General features: G+C 35.0%; 1 protein-coding gene across 1 annotated transcript in view; it reads right to left on the bottom strand.

The window, feature by feature from the left end:
• The window catches only part of CCDC73 (coiled-coil domain containing 73), a 57,716-nt gene that overhangs the window by 14,913 nt on the left and 18,137 nt on the right, over positions 1-24,666 (bottom strand). Inside the window, exons 7-12 of the mRNA XM_016206189.2 lie at positions 19,933-20,068; positions 19,614-19,693; positions 5,328-5,456; positions 4,803-4,862; positions 3,656-3,760; positions 108-218 (exon numbers count right to left, since the gene is read on the bottom strand). Of these exons, the coding sequence (XP_016061675.2) occupies positions 108-218; positions 3,656-3,760; positions 4,803-4,862; positions 5,328-5,456; positions 19,614-19,693; positions 19,933-20,068 (621 nt within the window). The remainder of the gene's footprint in view (positions 1-107; positions 219-3,655; positions 3,761-4,802; positions 4,863-5,327; positions 5,457-19,613; positions 19,694-19,932; positions 20,069-24,666) is intronic.

Consider the following 24,666-nt stretch of genomic DNA (forward strand, 5'->3'; position numbering starts at 1 on the left):
ATGTGTCTGACTTTATTCCTATATTATTTTTGCAATATTTCCTTAAACATTTAATAGTTATTTTAAATGTCTACAATTCCAAACATTTTAATATTTAATAAACCTACATGGTTTTTCCAAGTTCTTAGTGCTTTCTCATGCTCATTTTGAAGATTAAGGAACTTTTCTTCATTTTCTTTTATCTTCTCCCTTTGCAGCTCATTATCTCTTTCAAGGGTCTGCAATAAAATTAATTATCCAAAAAATAATCAATACCACATTAATGAATTTTGATGTGTTTTATGTTGCTTGGACCTTTGCTTCTAACATGCTGCAAGTGCCATACAGATCAGTGATAATGTGCTATCTCAACAATAATTTTCATAAATTAACAGAAAGGTGCTTATAGTTTAGTTAACAGGAAATAGGGGGAGGTTATGAAAAAGAAATGGCTATAAAAGGGTATAAAAACATTGCCATTATTCAGTTTCACTGCATAAGTTTTAATGTACTGAAAAAGTAATATAAAGTAAAGCATTGAAGAATTTGAAATGTAGCATAATCCAGCATAACCCTACTAAAAAATTTTAACTACCACAGAACATTTTTCAGCATTTGTTTGTTTTAGAAATTAATTGGCTAGAAAATCCTTAAATACAATTTTAATTTTTTATTTCAAATTAACATATTTTAAGTAGAGCTTCAATATTTACTATCTTAACTTATTACTTCATAAATTAACATAATGTAAACACCATGGCACTACCCTCTCTGCCCCTCAAAAAACCCTTTAAAGAGTAAAACCACTACTAAGTATTTTCTAAGGCATGGGTTTTAAAGCTGTTAACATCAGTGTCACCAATATTACTAGGTTTCTCTAATGTCTGCTGATAACCCAAGTGAACCTCCATAAAAGACAAATAGTAAGAACTCTACTACATGTCTACTATATCTGGAATTTTTAAGTTCATTTGTTCATCATTATTAAAGCTATGTACATTCAGGGTAAACATTTTCAGCCACAGTCTCTATCTTAGTAATAATAAATGATCAAAGGCATTATGTTCTTAAAACTGTATTAGATATGTCAATCATTTCCTGTTCCTACCTATATCCTCATCTGAAAAAAAAAAACAAACCTGCATATATCAGGTATTCTCTCAGTTTCCATTTTTTGGAGACATTCTAATCTTCCACTACAATTTGGACCCACTGCTCTTTTAGTCAGCTACAACGATCAGGTTATTTCTGAGGATTTCCTTCTATTCTCTATGGTGACTCTCCTGTTTCCTAGATCCCATGGTTTCCTCTTTCTGGCTGATTCTCTTGTCTTGGTAAAGCAAACTTTCTATTAATAGGCCTGGTTCTATTACCTTCTACCTTCAGTGTTGCCAGTGAGAAGTCTGAAGCCATTATGTTGCCACTCTCATTCTGAATCCTTAGTATGTGACCCACTTTTTCCCCCTACAGTTTCAGAATTTTCTCTTTATGTGTAGTATGAAATTTCATAATGATATGCATTGGTGTTGGGCAAAACAAACTCAAATTCTTCAATTCTGGGTTACTTTCTTGTATTATTTCTTTGGTCATTTCCCCTCCTTCCACTTTCTCTGTCCTCTCTAAAACTTACCAGATCTCTTAGACTGAGCTCCTAAGTTTCTTTCTCTCCTATCTTCATCTTTTTGTCTTTTGGTTCTACTTTCTAAAAGGCTATCTCAATATTATCTTCCAACGTTTCCATTGTACGTTTTATGTCTGCTAATATATTTAAGGGTTCTCTTTTATTGTATGAATGTTTTTTTCATGGATTCCTAATTCTTGTTTTGTGGATTAATAAATATATTTCTCTTACATGAATATATTCTCTTAGTTTCTCCAAGTGTTTTTCATTACCCTGTTTGTCTGTTTTTCACATTGGAGACTTTCTTCAAATGTCCAAAGATCCTTAACTGCCTATTCATATTTAAGAATAAAATATTAAAAAGCTGGTTAAAACTTTTGTCAAATGGTGGGCTCCTGCAGGTTGATCTGGCTGAGCTATTTCACTGGGAAAGCTTAACTATGGCAGCAATGGTCTTTTCTTGTGAGCAGGTTAGTCCCACCAGAAGGAATCTTCCATTCTCCTGTCTGAAGTTATAAGGCTAGCTGCCCTCTAAATGGGGAAAGTGGATTGGGAGGTCTGAGAATTCGGTATTTAGTCTTTCCACCCAGTTTTCAATATAATACTATCAGTAGTAAGCTAATAAATTGAAACTAAAAATCAAAAACAAAACAAAACACTGATTTGCAGCATTTGCCAATTTCATTAGTGTTAAATACTCCCACCATGGTCAATTTGAAGCTACCTCTGGTGTAATAACAAGCTCACAAAATGACAACAACTCTAACAACCTGCTCTCCCTGGTAAAGCCGTCTCCAGCACACCACTGGATCTCCCCATCTCAGCTGTCTCTCCAACTTCTAATGTAAACCTCCAATCTTCTTCCAAGTAGGTGACAGACAGTGCTTGTTTGTGCAGGGCAGGGAAGAGAAACTGGAGGTGCAACAGCTTCTTAAAAAGATCTAGTTTTTGGCTTCAGCTGTGCGCCCTACTTCCAGAGGCACATGCAATTCCTGACCATTTCTGCATCTTTGACTTGGGTTTTCTACTTTCTCTCATTTACTAAGTAAATTACTAATTTTCCATCTGGTTTTCACTTTTAAAACTTTATTTTTATCGTTTCCTCTCCCTATTTTCTTGTCTTTGTGAATTTAGTATTGTCATTTTATTGCAGCTCCAGAAGGAAATAGAAGTGAATGTGTGGGTTCAACTCAGTATGTTTAACTAGAAGCCCTAACCTGGCAAAATCTGAACTTGCAAAGAGTCTAAATTTATTTAAAATTTACTGTTCTCATGGAATTTATACTCTATCAGGATTTGGTATTATTTGCATCTGGATTAACAATCGAAAAACCCTAGCTGAAAAAATGAGTATTGTGGAAGGTAAAAATAAAAACATCTGCTGATATTTTAATATAACAAAAACTGAGTAAATTATCCTGGTTAATACTATGACTATAGGAGCAAACTAAGTAAATTATTCTTGTTAACACTGTAACAGCGTAACTATACTTACATCTGGACTAAACTATAAATTATGGCAGAAAATATTGTCCATCATGAGAATTTAATTCACTATGCTCCAAACTGTACAATAAAAGTATAAGACAGATGACAGCATGACTGCAGAGCACTGAAAAACAGTAGGCCATTAGGGAGAGTAATGATCCCTTTTAGTACAGGTGGAATTAGAATGCTCGAGAAAACTCTTGAGCTATCTATGCAGCATAATCCTCAGCAACAGTTCTACATTAATATTTTGTTATACTATATATCAATGGTTCCAACACCAGTCTGCAAACAAGCACTGATCCATGACAAAATTTCACTAGTCCATGGCAAAAAATGTCAGTATAAGGGCATCAAGTCTCTTTTCTTATAACGCTGTCCTTTTCCCTGAGATTATATCCTTAATATAGCTTTATAAAATGTTCTTTTATAAAATGAAAATAATAGATGGCCATATTTTATCCCTAAAATTCAAAATGATCTCAGATAAAGTTAGACAGATGAGTGCAAGTAAACAGCTAAAGCTCATTAGATGGAAATATACTTAAATAGTTATGTATCTATAACCTGATTATTTTCTCTTTGCACCTTCAATTCTGCTTCCAGTTCAGTATTAGCTTGAGTCTGTTGCTGGAGTAACTGCTGCATATGTTGAAAAGAAATGATGATGTCCTTTAAAAAAGTATAAATATATCAATTTTTAAAACTTTAAGATAGTAGGAATGTTTCTAAACTCATTCTTAAAATATATTTTCTACTTTCTTATCTTCATAGTTTAAGTTCAGCACCATAATAAAGAATATACTGAAAAAAGCTAATGACACATTTTATTAATTTAATATCTAGGAGAATTTATATTGCGTGATTTCTTACAAGGTACCATTTCTGAGAGTTCCTCAAATAATTACAGTGCTTTGGAATGGACCCCGGGTTTGGAGACACTACAGACAAATGTGACAAATTCAAACCTAACACTTCTGTTGACTTGCCCCCAAACCAGTAAGCATATCTCTGCTAAACTGCCACGGTGCCAGCAGCCAAGGATGCTGTGGAATGCACTAATAATCAGGGACGAAAAGCAGCGCACGTACATTTCAGTAATTATCTGCCAGGGTACCACTGGTCTAAAATATCAAAAAAACCCTGATTGATTTATTTTTATTCTTTATGTTATTTATCTATAAAATATTTTAATGTAATATTTTCTCCAGCTTTACTGAGGTATAATTGACATAAACATTATATAACTTAAAGTGTCCAAGGTAATGATCTGATACAAGTATATACTGTGAAATGATTACCACAATAAGGTTAATTAACATCTCTATCATCTCACGTAATTACCATTTTGTGTGTGTGTGTGGTGAGAACATGTATGATCTACTCTCTTAGCAAGTTCCAAGTATATAATACAGTATGTTAACTAAAGTCATGCTGTACATTAAATCCCAGAAGTTACTCATCTTGTAACTAGAAGTCTGTACCCTTTGAAGAACATCTCCCCATTTCTTCCCCGGTTTATTTTTTAACGGGACTATGTGAAAGACCTGGTTCAAAAGGTACACACATGTATCCATTGAATATACACTGAGTGCTCACTATGCGCTAGGAATTGACGTAGGCATGATTCCATCTGTCATTTAACTTTATTTCTCATATTATATCTGGTTTTTAAAATATTTACTGGCTTCCAAAATATCTTATGATGGCTTGCCTGTTTTTCTTCTTGAATATGGGTAATCTCTTCTTTAATTTTCTTATTTAATTCCAATTCCTTAAAAAATTGAACAATTTTAGGTTATGATAGAAAATTTAGCAAATTCTACATTCAATTCAATGCTCAACAAATCTGTCATGAGTACCAACATTTGTCATGAGTACCAACATTTGTCTACTGTTGAAGCAGTGACTCTGGCGAACTAAAGATGGTATTAGACACCCAACACAGGCTGGTACAGACTTATACATGTTAATGTTCGATTAACAGAATTTCTCATCTCAAAAAACTTTTATGGAGACCCACTGTACCCTAAGATAATATGACACCATGTTAAAGTGCAAATAAAATTATTATAAACAAATTTTGTCTTAAAGTCTTGCTGATAGAAGCAAAAATCAAATTTTTAAAAAGATAATTCCTTTTCCCTATGTATATTAACTTTACAAAGGAACACTTTTATATTATAATCATACATAAATTTTACAAAACTATAAATTTTATAAACATGAATATTAATACCATGTTGAGTCTTTCTTGAAGTTCCTGAAATTTTTGTTCTTTAACTGTTAAACTGATGTTTTCTTCTCCCATCTTGTGTTGCCATGTGACTTTGGACTTTATCAAGTCTGAGGTTACTTTTTTTAGTTCCTTAACAAAAGAAACATGAAACAGAAAATTCAGTACACATATTTCATCAAAGCAAGGTACTTTTCTGACAGTTTTAAAGTCCACTGTTAAACACATTAGTATAATTTACTATATTTCATACAGCAAGGTAATACCACTGATCCATCAAAATGTATTTCCTCTGGTTCTACTGCAAGATAATTAGCCATGATGAGAGAGTTATTTGTGACTATGGAATAGGCATACACAATGACACAGGGATAGAAGGCATGATCTTTGCTCTTAAAAAGAGCAAGCTAACTAAATGTACTAACCAACCAGAAGTAGGGTATTTTCCTTCATTATTTATCCAACAAAAATCTTCTGTTATAAAGAGATGATTAAATTCCCAAGTTCATTAGCATCTAATAAGAAAAAATTTGTGTAAGCAATAATTACAATATAATATGATGAGTGCTCTATTATGGGAATGCATAAAGCATGAAGAAGAACACAGTTGGCTGAAGGCATCAAGAAGGCATTATATGCAAAAATGGTATTTGAGTCTTTGAAAGATAAATTTGCAAAGACAAAAAAAGAGTAAACATTCCAAGCAAAAAAGATTCTACATGCACAAAGGTACAGAAACATGAAAAAGTATGGTATTTTACAGGGACACACAATTAATACGATATGGCTAGAACTAATTTATGTTATGAGAAAGAGAGAGGAGTAGAATATTGGTAATAGTGGCTAGAAATTTGGCAGGATCCAAATACTGAAAGGGATTTGTAGGCCAAACCAGAGTTTTAATTTTATCCTACAGGCAATTAGGAATTAACCACTGAAGGATTTTGAGTAGAACAACATAAAACATTTGCATTTTAGAAAAATAACTCTGGCATCATAGTAGAGGATAGAATTGAAGGGGATACAAAAGTCTTTGTGAAGTTACATGTCCACTGAGTTTAACAGATACCATCCAAATATATTAAGATCCTGAAATAAAAACTTCTCTTACTCTACTGTTCACCTGTGCACTTACCCTACTGCTGTCCTCTGTATGCTGACTATACTAAATATTCAAGGATCTGATTTTCACATTCTTGACTACACAGCACCTGAACTCCCTCTGAATTTTAGGAGCTCTACAATGTAAGAGCCCACTGTCCACTAGAGAAGCTGGAAATGCCCGCTTTATAAGCATGAGACCAGGCTCTGCTATTCAAATACACCTGTCTTGGATACTGGATGGGGAACTAGTATCACAAAGAACAAGAAATGCTGCAAATCCACCTGTTGAAAGACAGCGGGTGCAGTGCTAGGAACTTCAAGCTTCCATGGGGAACAGGGATACCACTGCAGCAGTAGCAGCACCCACTACGGCCAACAGTGATGTACAAGCTGTGGTGCACAGTACTCAGGAGTGGAAGTTGGTTTTACACTGTGGTCTTGGAATACTGCACAGCTTCCCTTGTTTCTGATCATTGTCCAAGTTTGAGATGACCAACATCCAAATTCCTTTTCTGACAAAATCATCTTACAATTAAGAAACTTGACTAATATACTTCAATTTTTAAAAGGCTATATTTAAGAACTGAATAAATAATGATAACTCTTTTGTAGAAAAAAGTTGGTTCACTAGGCTGGTGAGATTATAGGGTATTTTTAAATAAAAACCTTCACTGTGGTAATTAGTATCTTCTCATTTTTTTCTAAAACAAACATTTTTCATGTATGGGTTTTTTTAAATGGTACTTAAAAGCTATGGAAACAGGTGCAATCACTTAGAGTTGTTAAGAGAGAAGGTGAATGGACAACACAATATACAGGTGATGCATTATAGAATTGTACACTTGAAACCTATATAATTTTATTAACCAATGTGCCTAAAGAAATTCAATAAAATTCTTAATTAAAAATAAAATAAACCCTTAAAAAGAGGAGAAAGAGAGATGGCAAATGACTGAGTCCTAAAGTACTCCAATATTCAAAAAACAGCTAGTATAGAAGGCTAAGAAGTATAGTCAACTGAGGTAGGAGGAAAACCGAGAGAGAGTGGTATCACGAAAGCTGAAAAAGGAGCAGCAGAAAATAGGGGTGCCAGTATCTCCAGATTTCTACTTGTTACAGTCTCAGCCCAAGAGAAACACCTGATTATCTAGCCCCTAGTTCAAAATCCAGGAGAAAGAATTCATTCGTCTTAGTTCACATATCCCCTTTAGATATACGCACTACATTAAAAAGATGCTGCTAAAGTAGCCATGTGGGTCAGGAGATGGGCTTTATTCTCAGAAAAGTAGGCAGGCAAATTAATGTGTGGGACGGAGAGAACAATCAGCATGAACTGAGTAATGAAAGAAGTTTGAATGAAGAAGGGAGGTAGGCCTTGAAGAATCAGGAGGATATCTGTCCCATTTGTACCTCCCTGGTTCTCTCCACCCTTTCTCCACACTGCTCTGTGCCCCGTGTGGCCATCTGTGCATACAGCAAACAGGTTCTCTTGCCCCCTGGCTCCTGGATGGGTTCAATCTGTGGGAGGCACCCGTAAATCAGTATGCTGGGAAGAGAGAGAGATTGAGGTATTTCCCCAGCTGTCTCCCTACAGGACCATAAATTAGCAATAGCTCTGTACCTTTATCAAAGGTCACAGCTTCTGAATTGCACTTCTACAGCTGGACCTACAGCTCTCTCTAGCTTCCAGTATCTGCTTCCTTCCCCCGCCCTTCCAGGGCTAGGTGGCATATCATTCCCCCACTGCTGCTACCCCAGGTGCTTCACTACCATACCCCCTTATTGGTTTCCCTTAACTCTGCCCACAACTTTATAAATAGCTTCTTCATCAAACTTTTCTCAATGACCCACTGCAGTGTGCCATCTGTTTCCTGTCTCAATCCTATTTAATACAAATGAATTGAGAAAAGGCGTCTCATTGAGAAAAGGCAATTCAAGCAGGGATAGGGGATGTGGAGGATAGCAAAGGCAAAAAGGCAAGGAAAATTAAGAATTATGATAACAGCAACAAAAATCTGGGATTAAAAAGAATCGAAGATGCTTGTTAGGAAGTACTAGGAAACAACGCTGAAAATGTAGAATGGGGCTAGACCATGAAAGCTCTGGAAAGCCAATTAAAGAAGTTTGGGACTAAATCAACATATCACACACCTTAAACCCTCACAATGTTATATGTTGATTATATATCAATAAAGCTGAAAAACAGTTTGGGACTTGATTTGGTAAGCAAAGAAGAACTATTCAATCTATCACTCCTACATATACTAAGTATCTAGCATATGTCAGGCACAAAGAAGCAATACATTAAACTAGTAACTTAGTAAAGTTAGTCTGGCAACAAGAGTGAAAAAAAACTAGAGAAAAGAACACTGGCTAAGAGGCTATTTTACTAATCCAGGCATGAGATGATGAAATGACTACGATGTTGGGAAATGGAAAGTGAAAAATATGAGACATTCTAATAGAAGATGTAATCTAGTAGGCAAAGGGAATGAAGGAAAAAAGATGATTGCAGAGTGTCTAGTGAAGCTAGAAGAAATGAAAAAGGAATCATAAAATGTGAAAGAGAGCAGCATAAAAATGGAAAGGAAATGGAAAGTGTGTAATGAAACAGATAAAAAATGTATTGCCCGGCCGGGCATGGCTCAGCGGTTGAGCGTTGACCTAGGATCCAGGCGATCAGGGTTCGATTCCCGGTAAGGGCACATACCCAGGTTGTGGGCTCGATCAATGACTCTCTCATCATTGATGTTTCTACCTCTCTCTCTCCCCCTCTCCTTTCCTCTGTCTGAAATCAATAAAGATATGTTTTTTAAAAAAAATGTATTTAAGACAATAAGAAACAAGAGATGGACAATGTTCGGAGAATGACTCTTAAGAAAGCCAAAAAGCACAAATCATTAAGCTTGAGACATAGGCTGGCTGTTCTCAAAACGAAGGTCCTCCATTCATATTTTTACAAATTATAAAAGGTTACACATGATTTATTCCTCCAAATGAAGTTTCAATACACCAGTGATGATCCATTCACCTTCACAGGCAGCAGGATGGTTTCCTCTGAAAGGAGAGTGGTATGAATTTGGGGTGGGCAAGGGAAGAGGTGGGGGGATAAAGAATCAATCCAATATTTGCCCTGTTGACCCTAAAATTACAGTAAGTCCTAAAAGGAGGTGACCTACAGACAGTTGAAAACATAGAACTAGAGATTAAGAGAAACTTGACACTGGAAATACAGATATGAAGTCATCAACATGAAGCAAATGACTGAATTAAGGAGTGTGAGCTAACTGAAAGAAAAATATATGAAAAAAGCCTGGCCGGGTGTTGAGCATCAGCCTGGGATCCAGGCGATCAGGGTTCGATTTTCGGTCAGGGCACTTGCCCAGATTGTGGGCTCGATCCCCAGTTGGGTATGTGCAGGAGGCAGCCAATCAATGACTCTCATCATTGATGTTTCTATCTCTCTCTCTCCCTCTCCTTTCCTCTCTCTAAAACCAATAAAGATATATTTTAAAAAATAAAAAGAAAAGAAAAAAGAACAGAGACCTTAGAATAGAGCTTTGGAGGAGTGGGAGGGGAAAAAAATAATCAGAGACCCAGAGGAATTTATTCACACCAAAAGACCCTTAAAAAGCAAACTATCATAGATGTTATAAAACTAGTATTTTATATTTTAAACATCTATCGTTTATACAAAACACAATGTTCTGTAATGAAAAGCAAAAAGTGTCAGTATGAGTTACAATGAGATGATCAGAAAAAATGGTTTAGAGAGAGCCAGTCTATAGAAACAGAACATAGTTCAAGCCTGAAGGGAGAAAGAGCAGTGGGTGAACCAGATGGAACTGCAGACTGATCCTATCTGGTAAGGTGTTCAGAGGCAAATGAGGCTGTTTCAGCTGTTCTGAAAGCCTATACAAATAAACAACCCCCTACAGTGCAGAAAAGCTGAACCCATCAAAACTGCCTTAATCATTATACTCACGTTGCAAAATCAAATACAGGGGGGGAGGGGGAGAAAAGCACCACCAGTGTGGTCTGGTCCACGCACCTCCTTGGGATGACTACAGTTGAAAGGTTTAGTTTTAAACAAAAGGGGAAAGGATGAGTTAAGACAAACCAAATAAATGAGAAATATCATGCAAGGAATTACGTGCAGGAATAGGCCAATGGATTGGGTGAAGTAGTGGGGACTGAAGTGCAAGAGGTAAAGAAAACAGACCTGGGCGTGTATTTATTACAGATGACAGAAAAAAGACTCTCTGGTTGGAGAAAGACGGGGGCTGAATGACAGAGCCCAAAGGAAGCAGCGTTTAGTGATGAGTTTCAAGGTAGGGATATGTTATCTATAGATCTGCAGAGTCAAGGCAAAGAGCTATTAGTTCAGGAATATAAATAGTTAATGATTTTCCTTTTTAATAAGTATATGCTTTCAAATGGGGAATGAAGGAGAAGAAACTTATGTGACTAAATTACTTATGCTGCTACTATTATTGGTAGAATGGTTAAGATCATAGGTTCTGGAGCCAGATTTGTCTGGGTTCTAATCCTGGCTCTATTTTCCTTTTGTGTAACCTTAGGTAACTTACTTACCTTTGTTTGCTTCAAGTTCCTCATCTATAAAATTGATATATAATTTTTTTTAAACTAACAAAATGCCTGTCATGTAATACTCCATGCAGGAGTATTTGTTGAGCATCTATGTGCTAGGCACTGTTACCTATTATTACTACTAAGGTGAATCCAAGAGATTCTATGATTATTTTCTCTTCTTTTAAAATACAGTAGTCTGAATTCTTAATAGTGGTATAAATAATTACCTTTTATTTATTTAAAGAATTAAGACTGAGTCTTTCAAAGCTGATAACAATAAGAGTTTTCCTATAGACTATGAGCTTCTCAAGGAAAGGTACCAGGTTTCATACTTACACCACAGCACCGAAATACATTCAGGGATCTAGAGGAACTAAGAACTATGATGAACATAAGAAGACAAGAATGATGAACATGGTACAAAAAAAAATAATAGGACTTATCTTTACCTAAAATAAGATTTGATGAAACCAAAGATTCATTTATTCAGCATAAAGTAAATGGCAATAAAAATACGTGGTGAGAGCAGTCAATGACAGCCAACAGACTATTGTTAATGACACAGTTGTTCATAGTCCGTTTGCAGAATTACGTAAGTAGAGCGCTGAGGGTTTCATCACTGACTGAACCAGCTGGCTTCACTCTGTTCAAGGTAACAATCACAGCCCTGTAGACCACCTTGTTACAGACAGATGCTCCTGGTTTAAATGTGAACAGACCAGTGCAATTTTCTTACTGATAATGGAAAAAGCTTAGTAAAGAGACAGTGAGTCACTAGCATTACGTTAACTTAAAAAGAACAGCATACTTTTTGTTGTAACCACTGTTGTAATTAACAGCCCTACCTTGTGAGCTTAAAATAAGTTAATTCTGCATTATAAGTACAGATCCAAGAATATGCTAGAAAACAATTACAGAAATAAAACAGTATAATAAAACATTACTCTAGTTCATAAACCAGATGGTCTTTGACTTAATAAACACAATGAACAAAAGAATTTATGATTTTATTATTTCTACCCTGAATAAATATTCCAAAACATAGGATGATAGTTAATTTGACTATGGATATGAAAGGATATAAAAATAAATCCAGTAATTTCAGGAATTAGTTTAACTTCTTAAAAATTTTAATTTAATTCAAGGGAAAAATACCTGTCAGAAGATATGAACGTTTTAATCTCAACTCAGATTTAGAGGATGTTTGACTAATATTTATATTGTTACTCATTATTTAGTGAAACATCTGAATGATAAAAAGAATTCTTTTATGCTCAGTTGATTCTATTTTTTAAATAAGACACCAGTATTTGGTTTAAAATAATGTATATCTTTCCTCACACAATGGTGTTTCTAAACACTGGCTTTCAAGCTGTTCTTTGTGCACTAAAATAACTTTTAAAAGAAAACCTGCACCAATTTTATGTTTTTATATTTTTATATTGGGTTTTTCTAAAGATACATCTGTGTGAAGTAAACAAACAACTTGGGAAGTAAATTATTACATGGCTTGTTTTATACTAGTGATCTGTTCTAGGTCCACACCTAAGACACAATGCCCTATTGATAAAATATAACTAAGCTGAGGTATATGACTAAAACTCATGTTCACACCAAGGGGCTTACAATTCTCCAAATTAATAAAGGAGGACCAATTGTCTCAAAGTTCTTTTCCTTCTGTCAAGGTCACAAAGTACAACAAACTTCTACGTCTTACTACATTTTTCAACAACTAAAAATATGGAGCTGTTGTAATCGGCTAAGTTTTATAGGAGATTCTCTAAAATGCATCAATTCCTATTACAATAATTGTTATGAAACAAGGAAGTGGGAAGGGGTGAAAACCCAGTATATGATTGACAAAAGTAAAAACTAACAGCTTCTTATGTCTTTTTTCTCTTATATATTAATTACTTATTCTTAAGAGCATAATAAATTAAAAGCAGAGACCTCTACAAAATTATTTTCCACTGAAAATATGCCTGTGAGTTTACAGCCCTTATAGCTTTTAAATATCCTGAACTTTTAGTATTGTCTGTTTTCTAACCATTTTATTTAAAGCTGTTAGTGCAGCAAATAAACAGCACATGCTTTGATCTCATTAAATTACAACTTATAGTTCCTAGAGTCATAAATATTATGCCCTTTTCTCCCTTACCCCTCCTTTTCTGGTACGAGGTAGTCTGTTAAGTATCACCATCTCCTTGAGTGCTCTGACGTTCACTCAGACAAACAGCAGAGGTTATGAATTCTGCTCACAGATAGTATCGGGAATTCTTCACGATTGCCTTAATAGTGAACCCAGCATTCAGAACTGGAATACCTAGTTTAATCTAACAACTAAGTTCGGTCTGTTTAACTTTGTTCCACAAAAAATAGAATTCCATCTTATCACAAACCAGTAACTTAAATGCTCTGGACAAAATCATAAAATAGCATAAAATTAAAAATTATCTCTGGGGCAATTAATGATTTAAACTTTTAAAAGAGTGATATAACCAATTTACTAAACTTAATTAGCTTATGAAAGAGAAAATGAAAAAGAAAATGAAAAAAGGAATGTTTCTTAAAGTTAAAAATCAAGATTACATTAAAAAATACAAAATACATTTTTGTACCTAGAATATCTGAAATATTTAAAATTGTGTGTTAAATATATATATTTTTAAATTCTCACCCTTTCAGCTACTTAGATTTAGAACTCTCAAAGTTAATAAAATTCTCTCACTGTACCCTACTTGGCAGCATGGTCACTGACTGTAATGCTTTCTAGAGTGACAGAGCCACCAGGGCATGACACATCAGTACAATCCTGTAGCCCTGGCCCAGGCTGCAAGACCTAGGGGAAAATGGCAAGTGTGTTCATGAAACACAATTACTCTTGTGCATAGAAAGAGACATTCTTCATCCTTTTACATAAATCAACTAAGGGTGTCTCTCCATGGATTTACATGAGCCTCGTCTCCATCTACAGGTCAGTCTTAAACTATACATTTGAAATACAACAGTCTATTATGTTACAATAAAACACTTGTCTTTATTTAGTAAGAAATACATATTTAGTATAGAAATTTATGAGGTATAATCTTTTCATAATGCAAAAACTAAAATATTTTAATATAGTCACCAAAATTAATGAATTAATCACTTAAGTTATTGATAAAAAATACTAAATACAAAATAAATGAACCAAAGAGATATCACTGAAAACATGCTTATTCACAACTACTCAGTGAGTATTTAGCATCTGAAGTTTATATTGGTAAAAATTAGTGGTCCTAACTGTTCTGATTTGAAACTACAGACAAATTTTTCAAATTACTATTTAAAAGAGCCATCTTTAAATATTCTAGGATGTGACCAAAAAGACACATTTAGATGCCAATCACAAGTTCAAGCACTTCTGACTGATCAGCTACAGATTTCCAGGACCCACTCCTTGGGTTCGATTAATTGGTTAGAGTGGCTCACAGAACTCAGAAAAACCCTTAGATTTACCAGTTTACTAAAGGATATGTTAAGAATACAGATAAACAGTCAGATGAAGACATACACAGGGCAAGATTTGGGAGGGCCCCAAGCAGAGGAGCTTCTGTCTCCATGGAGTTTGGGTGTGTTGCCCTCCCAGTACCTGGATGTGTTTGCCAACCTGGATGCTCTCCAAAACCCATCCTATTGGGATTTTATGAAGGCTCTCTTACATAGGCATGATCAACTATTAACCCCATTTCTAGCTCCTCTCCCCTCTCTGGAGAAGTGGGTGGTATGGAGGAACAGGGCTGAAATTTTCAAGTTTCTAATCATGGTTTGGTCTTTCTAGTGATCAGTCCCCATCCAGGATCCCACCCAGAGTCACCTCATTAGAACAAAAGGTGTTCCTAGTGCTCTTAGCACTTAGAAAATTACAAGGGTTTTAAGAGCTCTGTGTCAGGAACTGGGGGCAGAGAACAATATATATATTTATATTTTCTGTTACCTCATACTTTTCTATATACCAACAATGAACAAGTCAAATCTGAAAATAAAAACACATTGCCATTTACATTAGCACCCTACAAAATGAAATCCTTAGGTATCAATAGAACAAAATACATGTGTGAGAAAAACTACAAAACACTGATGACAGATATCAAAGAAGAACTAAATACCTATGGGTAGAAAGACCAGTATCTATGGATAGAAAGACTCAATATCTACGGATAGGAAGACCAATATCTATGGACAGGAAGACCCAATATCTATGGGTAGGAAAACCAATATCTATGGATAGGAAGACGCAATATTTATGGGTAGGAAGACCGAATATCTATGGATAGAAAGATCCAATACCTATGGGTAGGAAGACCCAATACCTATGGGTAGGAAGACCAGTATCTATGGATAGGAATACCCAATATCTATGGGTAGGAAGACCCAGTATTTTCAAGGTGTCAGTTCTTCCCAATTTGATCTATCAATTCACTACAACTGCAACCAAAACCCCAGCAAGTTATTTTGTGGATATCAGCAAACTGATTCTAAAGTTTATATGGAGAGGCAAACCCAGAATAGCTAATTCAACTGTGTAGGAGGACCGACACTACCCAACTTCAAGACTTACTATAAAGCTACAGTAATAAAGCCAGTGTGGTATTGGTGAAAGAAAAGACAATTAAATCAATGGAACAGTAATGAGAGCCCAGAAATAGATCTACCTAAATATAGTCAATTGATAGTTCAACAAAGGAGCAAAGATAATCTTCTCAACAAATGGTGATGAAACAACTGAACATTTACATGCGGGAAGGGGAGGGGAGGAGGAGGAAGGAGGAGGAAGGAAGGAGGAGGAAGGAAGGAGGAAAAAGGAAGGAGGAGGGGGAAGGGGGAAGGGAAGGGGAAAGGAAAGGAGGGAGGGGAGGGAAGGGGGAGAGAAAAAGAACCTAGACTATCTTATACCCTTCACAAAAACTAACTAGACCTACATGTAAAACACAAAACTATGAAATTCCTAGAATATAACATAGAATAAAATCTAGAGGAATTTGTATATGACAATGACTTTTTAGGTACAATGCCAAAGGCACAATCCACAAAAGAAATAATTGATATGACAGACTATTAAAATTAAAAACTTCTGCTCTGCAAAAGACAATGTCAGGAGAAGGAGAAAACAAGCCACAGAGTGGGATAAAATGTTTATAAAAGACATCTGATAAAGGACTGTTACTCAAATTATAAATAGAACTCTAAAACTCAACAATAAGAAAATGAACCACCCAATCAAAAAATAGAGAAAAGATCTGAATAGACACCTCACTAAAGAAAATATATAGGTGTCAAGTAAACATACAGGTGTCAAGACAATGTCATATGTCGTCAGGGAATTACAAATCAGTCAAAACAAAGAGATGCCACTGTATACCTATTAGAATGGGCAAAATTCAAAATACTGACAACGCCAAATGCTGGTGATACTATAATGATGGACACAGGTCACTAAACATTTGTCCAAACCCAGAGAATGTACACCACCAACAGTGAACCAGAATGTAAACTATAGAATGTGGGCGGTAATGATGTGTCAATGTAGGTTCACTGGCTGTAACCAAGGCACCACTCTGGTGGGGGATGTCCATAATGGCAGAGAATGTACATGTGCTCTAAAAAGTAGCGTTGATTTAAATAAATAAGAAAAATAGTGAAATCTAATATATACATAAACTATAAATGCTTGAGGTGGGGTTTTTTTCCCTCTTAAAAACAGAGTCCTTTAGAATCAAGATGAAAACATTGACCCAAAAGTTAAATTTTCCTCAAGTTAATGATGCATCTGAGCATCATTCATATCCATTTGAGTCCACAATATGTATTTTAAAAATAGCTAGTTGAGGTTTGGGACATAATCTTTGTGAAAAAGAAATTTCTCTGTACTGAATCAACTAGCCTGTAAGTAAACTGAACCCAAAGCTTTGGCCTAATGTTATGCTCTAACCAAGTGTATACTCAGAATCCCAACAGGGTATAGATGGTAGACATAAATTAGGGTAATCTGAAGACGGTTGATTTGCAAAGGTGTGGATACACTATAAAGGAACCATAAGAAATGGTGTAGGGCCCGGCCAGGCGTGGCTCAGCGGTTGAGCGATTGGGTTTCGATTCCCAGTCAGGGTACATGCCCGGGTTGTGGGCTCGATCCCCAGTTGGGCGCATGCAGGAGGCAGCTGCTCAATGACTCCCTCATCACTGATGTTTCTATCTCTGTCTCTCCCTCTCCTTTCCTCTCTCTGAAATCAATGAAGACATATTTAAAAAAAAAAAAAAAAGTGCAGGTTCTAGGGGCTAACAGCAATGGAGCTGTGACCACCCCTGGACCCAAAAGGACAAGAGAAGAGAGCATCACGTAGAGCAGGCCAACTTGAGAGAAGCAGTGATGGGGCAAGGCCACCCTGAAGTCATGTCACAGGGAAGAACAGGGAGAATAAATATACAGGGTGGGGCAAAAGTAGGCAAAACACAGAGGTTATGGTTGCATTATCATTATTGTATAATTTTCCATAGGAACTGTAAACCAATTTTGCCACACCCTGTATTTATTCACTCTCCTTCCTTCCTCCAGTCTCGTGGCCTGGCCCGACTCAACAGGAAACCAAAGAGGTGAAGGCACTGATGTGATCCCCACAGGTAAGCCTTACAAGGAGAAAAGAATGAATAAGTATGGATCTGGAGGGAAAAATGGAAGATATTTTACACACTAATAAACTAAATAACTACAAAGTAACAGTAATTTTTTTAGTAAATATTTAAATGGTACTACTCAGTAAAAAGCATTTATTGAGTATCAGTAAGAATAGGCACTTAATTCTTTTAGGGATAGAAAAGTGGTTCAACGTGATATTATTTCAGATGGGGCTGTGAAGGGAGTAAGGAAAGGAAACAAGAGGTCATTCTCTGTAGGAAGAACAAGGCCTTGCCTACCTTTCTCCTTTCCCTCTTATCACTCTTCTCTTGCATCAGTGGGGATATTTTTAGTTGTAAATATTGGAAATTACACTGGCCTATCCAAACTGGCTTAAATAACAAAGAGGATTTATTGGCAAACATAACTGAAAAGTCTAGAGGTAGGAAAAGGGTAAGGTTGGTTGATACAGGGACATAAAAATGTCATCAAAGTACAGGGTTCTTGCCTTGGCTGGTGTGTTCAGTGGTTAGAGTAGTGGCCCAGGCACCAAAGGGTCGGGTTCAATCCCCAGTCCTGGTCATGGTGACTGCAGGAGGCAATGGATGGAACCAACTGATGTGTCTCTCTCACATCAATGTTTCTCCTCTCTCTCTTCTCCCCTCCCTCCCTTCCTTCCACTCTCTCTGAAAAGCAATGGAAAAAATATTCTTAGCCCAGCCAGCATAGCTCAGTGGTTGAGCATCGACCTATGATCCAGGAGCTCAAGGTTCGATTCCTAGTCAGGGCACATGCCCAGGTTGCTGGCTTGATCCCCGGGGGGGGGGGGGCCTGCCGGAGGCAGCTGATCAATGACTCTTGTCATTGATGTTTCTCTCTCTCTCTCCCTCTCCCTTCTTCTCTCTGAAATCAATAAAGACATATTAAAAAAGAAAAAGAAAATATCCTCAAATGAGGATAAGAAAAAAAAATTTTTTTTTAAAGTACAGGGTTCTTTATATCACACCAATCTGGCATCCACATTGTCAGGTTTCTCCTTTTGGCTTCTTATGGTTGTAGGATGACTGAGTGGCACAGTGGAGTTACATTCTTCCTGGTTTATAACCACTACCTAAGGTCATTTGTCCACTCCTGAACCAATGATAGTGGAAAGAGGAATATGTTTATGGCCTTCTGCCAATTTAGCGCTCATCTCTAAAGAAGGCATCAAAACAAAAATTTGAGTAAGTTTAGGAAGGAGAAAGGGGATATTGATGCTCAGTAAGCAACCAATAAATGTCTAACGCATTCCTTCACTTGTGATGCTACAGCCACACCATACTTTTCTAGTTCCTCAAATAAACTAAACTCTTTCCTGCCTGAAGGCTTTTGCATATGCTGTTTCCCATGCCTGAAACATTATTCTCTTCCCTTCTGCACCTCTTTACCTCCACTGTAATAATGTTACCTGTTATGTCATTACATCCTTTACTTTTTATTCACATCACTTATAACAGTTTTAAATTATTTAATCTATGTGATTGTTTTATGTCCAGCTCCTCCACTGGACTATAAACTTCAAAAAAACAGGGACATGTTTTATTTTCTTCATACCTATATCCTCAGTGCTACATAATATCTGGCACATAGAGTCACTCAAATACTGATTGATTGAATGAATGAACAAATGAATCTAATAATATTGACATATAGTGAATGCTTATAGCTATTCATGCACCAGAAAAATGCATGCCACTGGTGACAAGTCAAAAAATATTTCAAATAGGTTAGAACAAATTCATTCATTACATTTACTGGAATTGTAACTAGAAGTTTATGAATCTGTATTTAAAACATATTTATAACAAAAAAGTTTACCCAACTTTCTCTAGTTATATTTCATAAAATTATTTTAGACTATAATTTTATTTAATACTATAACACTGTATCAATCATACCTTTTTTAAACTGCATATTTCAGATTCTTGCTTTTTATTTAAAGTTGAAAGTCTTTTGTTTAACTGTATTGCTTCCTGTACTGTAACATGAAAGACATTTAGGAAAATGTTATATTCAAATTACATTTTAAGGAAAATATCACTAACATGGACAAGGAAAAAAGCCCTCAATGAAATGTATATAATTACTGAATTTAAATAAAATTCACTAAACTGACATTTACTATTACTAGTCTCAGTTTACTTCAACTTATTCATTATTAATAAGTCCATTTAAACATTTCCTATTAAATATATGTTTAAATAAGACAGCACCTACCATTTTGTTCTAACTTTTCATGATTCTCTTTTACCAATCCAAATTGCCCTGTTATTGTGGCATAGTATTTCTCAATTTCATTCAGTTGCTTCTGATGATCTTCTTTAGCCAGAAGCTGTAACTGGACTTTTTGTTCCTATTTTAAAGAGTTGTTTTAAATGTTATACATACATAACACACATAATATGTACACATATATATTAAACATATAAAAAGCTATTGTTTTTAATAACTGTTATTAACATAAATATGTCATGAAAAAGTACTGAGTACACTATAGGGAGGAAATGTTAGCAGATATTTCTAAATCTACGTAAAATTAAAGCACATTTCCTCCCCGTAACAAAATAGTCACTTATATTTCCCTTGTTTACAGTTTCATTTTCAAAAATCAACCAGTTGTTTTATTTATTGAAAAGTTAATTAGTCCAGTCTAACACTAAGCAATGTGGGAGAAATATTAAAGCAATATTTTGATAATTTAGGAAAGAAATTTTTTTCTCTAAATTTGCTGGCATAATTATGACGTGCATTATCAAAATTCAGGTAATTTTTCTGAAATTAATCTTAATGAATATATCTCCTTCTCACTGCATTAAAAAATGAAATGATGAGAACAATATCCATCAGGGACCAGGAGGGAATGTAGTACAGTAAAAAGTCCACTTAAGCTGAGAGATATAATTGGTAAAAAATGGACTCTACATATAATATGGGCCTTCACACTTTCAGCTAAAGGAGCTTGTTTTTATCATACTTAGAAATATGATTTTAAATTTTAAAGAGAAGTATTTTTTTTACTAGAATCAGTAACTTTTTAAAGGTCTTAATCTTGACTGGGCATTAGCAGACTCACTGACTGGTTTCACAACTTTCATTCATTTTGCCATATGCTTCAGCTTCTCCAATGAGCAGTGATGGAGAACAACGCAGGCCCATTGGCTGGCATTCAGTATTGTTTTATGAATGAACTGTGCTGTCCCACAGAGTCCCAACAGTGGAAATTTGTTAGATTTGTCTGGCCATCTCTCCCCCTTATCCAACAGTACAACTTCAAGTATTTACTTGAAATGTTTTTTCCCCATTACAATCTAGTAGGACTAAGATACACTCCTATCCTTCCCTAATCAAGTGAAGGGCATACTACCCAAAATAAATCAATTGATTTCTACCTTCTGAGAATCTAAATCTTGAGCAAAAAAAGTATAACACTAAAGAAGTTCCGTGATGATCTATACCATCCAGCTGATGTGAGACCTCTGTCCTGGGTTCCTACATCCTGCTTCACACACTCTGGGATTACCCTGCTCCCTGTTCATTCTCAACCCCATTCTTATCTCTGATTTACAGTTAGGGCCTCCACTAAATCTCCATTTGCATAAATTAACCACAGCTACATTTGCTTTCAGCAGATGCATAGAAATCTCATATGATTTCATTAAAACCAGTCTAAAGGCATTTTTCCAATGCAAGGAATTTTTCAAATTTTCAATTAAAATCATTTTTATAAAGCCTTTGTGAGAATACTGTCCCCTACATATTAGTACAGGCTGCCTTAACTTTCAGTGAAAAAAGGATGAATAAAATAGGCTGTCAATGCCTGTAAACAGTAATGATCCTGACAACTAAAAATGCAGCAAAGATCAAGTGACTTCATAGATATGCTCTACATACATAGAGCTCTTATACACATTAATTTGCTTGAGGCCAAAGTTGAAGTCAATTAAAACGCAGTTTCATTTGTTTACAGAACATAATGCTGATTTTCAAATGCATTAGTCTATTCAATAGCCATGGTAAATATTATAAAGACTTTCAAATCACATGAGCACCTATGGCTTATTAGCCCATACAAGCCTATATGGAACTGTTCACACATGAATTTCGTTGGCTGCCTGGATAACAAGATAAAGAGGCCAGTTGTCAAGTTTGCCACTAACTGAATGACTGTCAGCAAATAGTTTAAATTCTTTGGGAAACAACAACAAAAAGCAGATTGGTGACACCTGCCTGAAAAACCTAAGGACATTTTTAAAAATACAAATAAATTGGTGTTATTAAAACTTTAATACCACATACTATACCACAATAAATAAAGATTTTATTGAGATGGTTAAGAAATAGCTAAGTACATATGGTTTTTGTTCTTTTTACCTGTTTGAATTTGTTCAAATTATTTATTCTTTTACATGATTTTACTACTAAATGCAAAGAATCTGTCCACAAGAAAATAATGCTAGGATTCATTGATTCATTGCTTTCCAAATACATGTGTACCTCATTTTAAACTCTTTTGGCTCCATTAGCTCTATTAGCTACTCAGTTACACAGCATAGTCACCTAATACAGTAATCATGGGAACACACCAAAAAGATTTTCATCAAAGAGCAAATCACAATGACAGTTACTTGGATGTTCTCTGGTTTTTTATTATGTTTTGTTCCATTTTTTTTTTTAGTGATAATAATCAATGTGATCCTTTGTTCAAGAGAAAGTTTGAGTACTTTTAGAGATAGATGAATCTCTCAATTCATAACTGCGTTAATTTAGAAACATATCACCGCCTCTACACAAAATAAGCTTATTAAATTTGCAAAAGACAGAAACTTATTAGTAGTAGTTAAGGGCTCACCAACAGAAGATCATAAACTTTTTTAAAAGTTTCTTAATACTATTTTTTAAATTATTTCTTTCAGCACATTTAACTTTATCAATTGTTCCACAAAGTCCTGCATTGACATAGTGATCATCTTGCTTCCTGTCTTGCCCATAGAGTCAAATAATATAAATGTACTAATTTAAATAAAATAAGATTAACTGAATTACTGAATACAATATAGCACTTTAAATAAAGGAAAGATCACCTGGACCTGGCCAGTGTGGTTCAGTTGGTTGAGCGTCATCCCATGCACCGAAAGGTCACCAGTTCAATTCCCCATCTGGGCACAAGCCCAGGTTGTGGGTTTGATCCCCAGTCAGGAAGGGTGTATGCATAGGAGGGAAGCAATTGATGTTTCTCTCTCATACTGATGTTTCTCTCCCTTCCTCTTTCAATAAAATCAACAAAAAAAATTTTTTAAACGTCAAAAGCAAATATCCTTGTTAAAAAAAAAATCATCTGAATTATATAAAAATAATGTAAAAAGAAGAGTGTAAGAATCTTCAGAAAAAAGATTATTTTTAACTTTAAGATCAATTACCTAAAAACATACAATATTCTGCTAGAATGGGCATAAAATATTAATTGTACATCTCTCTATATAATATTATTTTAATGCAAAGTGATTTAAGGCTTCAAACTGTCAGAAAAAAATATTATAACTATAATTCAAATATCATTTTAGTAGGTCCTTAAGAGGTTGTAATTCACATTAATTAAATGCTCAGAAGTGACCAAAAACTACTGTTAAGTATACTGCATGTTTCCATGCTTTTTTAAAGATTATAAATATCTGTTTGATGAAATTTTAAAGTGGAATAAATAAAACACATTTTATGTTGCTTTTGATCTTTAACTTGTAGCCTTATCTCCCAGGTCAGAGGGCACATTATTCAATTTCACTATATTTTGTGTAAAACCACTGTAGCGTTGAAGATGACTTTCAGTACAAATGTCATGGTACTTAAAGCTAAACTGGAATCTAGTTTTTCAGCTTTTTAATTAAAATCATAGTTTAAAATAGTCTGACAATATTATCTTTATTCTTTCCAGTTGAACAGTGACACAATTTTCACATCTTTTATTCAACCAAGCTTAGCAATCTCTCTATGGCTCTTTTATTTTATAACACACCAAAACAATTTCAAGAAGAAAATACTTTATGTTTTTGTATTTAATGTCCAAAGGATAATCTCTCATTTCTTACTTCTCATATATATAATATATAAACCTTACTCAAAAATTAATTTTACTTGCCTTACAGTCTGCTCCAAAGAAGGAAGACTGAAATAGGGTAAACTCAACTAAGAAGCCCTCTGAAGATTTAAGTGGATATGGGAGAATTTTGCTTACTCAGATAAATCCTTCTGAATCAAGTAGGGATAAAAAGAGAATATCGCAGTAAATATCGCATAAAATGTTATGCTATAAAAATGCAAATATTAACTTTAATATACTATAGAAGAGGAACACACAAATAAACACGTGCTGAATGATAAAGGATGATGGGTACAACACCCCACGTGCTGTACTCAAATGCTACTTCATGTTATTATTTTTTATATATGTTTTTACTGATTTTTAGAGGGAGAGGGAGCAACATCGGTGAGAGAGAAACATCACTGATTAGATGCCTCCTGCACATCCCCTACTGGGGATCTAACCCACAACCCAGGCATGTGTCCTGACCAGGAATTGAACTGTGACCTCTCTGTTCCTGGGTTGACACTCAACCACTGAGTGACATCGGCTGGGCCTACTTCATACTATTTTAATTTTTCAGGCTATAATTAATAACTCTATGTTTGCATAAACACCTAGAAAAGGATATGTCTAAGAGTATGTTGTTCTTATTTCTTTGTTGTTTTAGTTTAATATAAAACCTCTACCAATAACACAGAAACTGTGTTAAATTTATTTTATAATATGTAGACACTATGTAATCAGGAAATAAACTTGTGAAATAGATTAAGCTATATTTGAAATTGTAATTTAGTCCTTTAAAGAATATATTAATATCCAATTTCAACTCATTTTTTTACTATAAATGTCACATTTATATTAACAAAAAATAC

This window comes from Miniopterus natalensis, chromosome 11 (assembly GCF_054644295.1).
Source record: "Miniopterus natalensis isolate mMinNat1 chromosome 11, mMinNat1.hap1, whole genome shotgun sequence".
NCBI lineage: Eukaryota > Metazoa > Chordata > Mammalia > Chiroptera > Miniopteridae > Miniopterus > Miniopterus natalensis.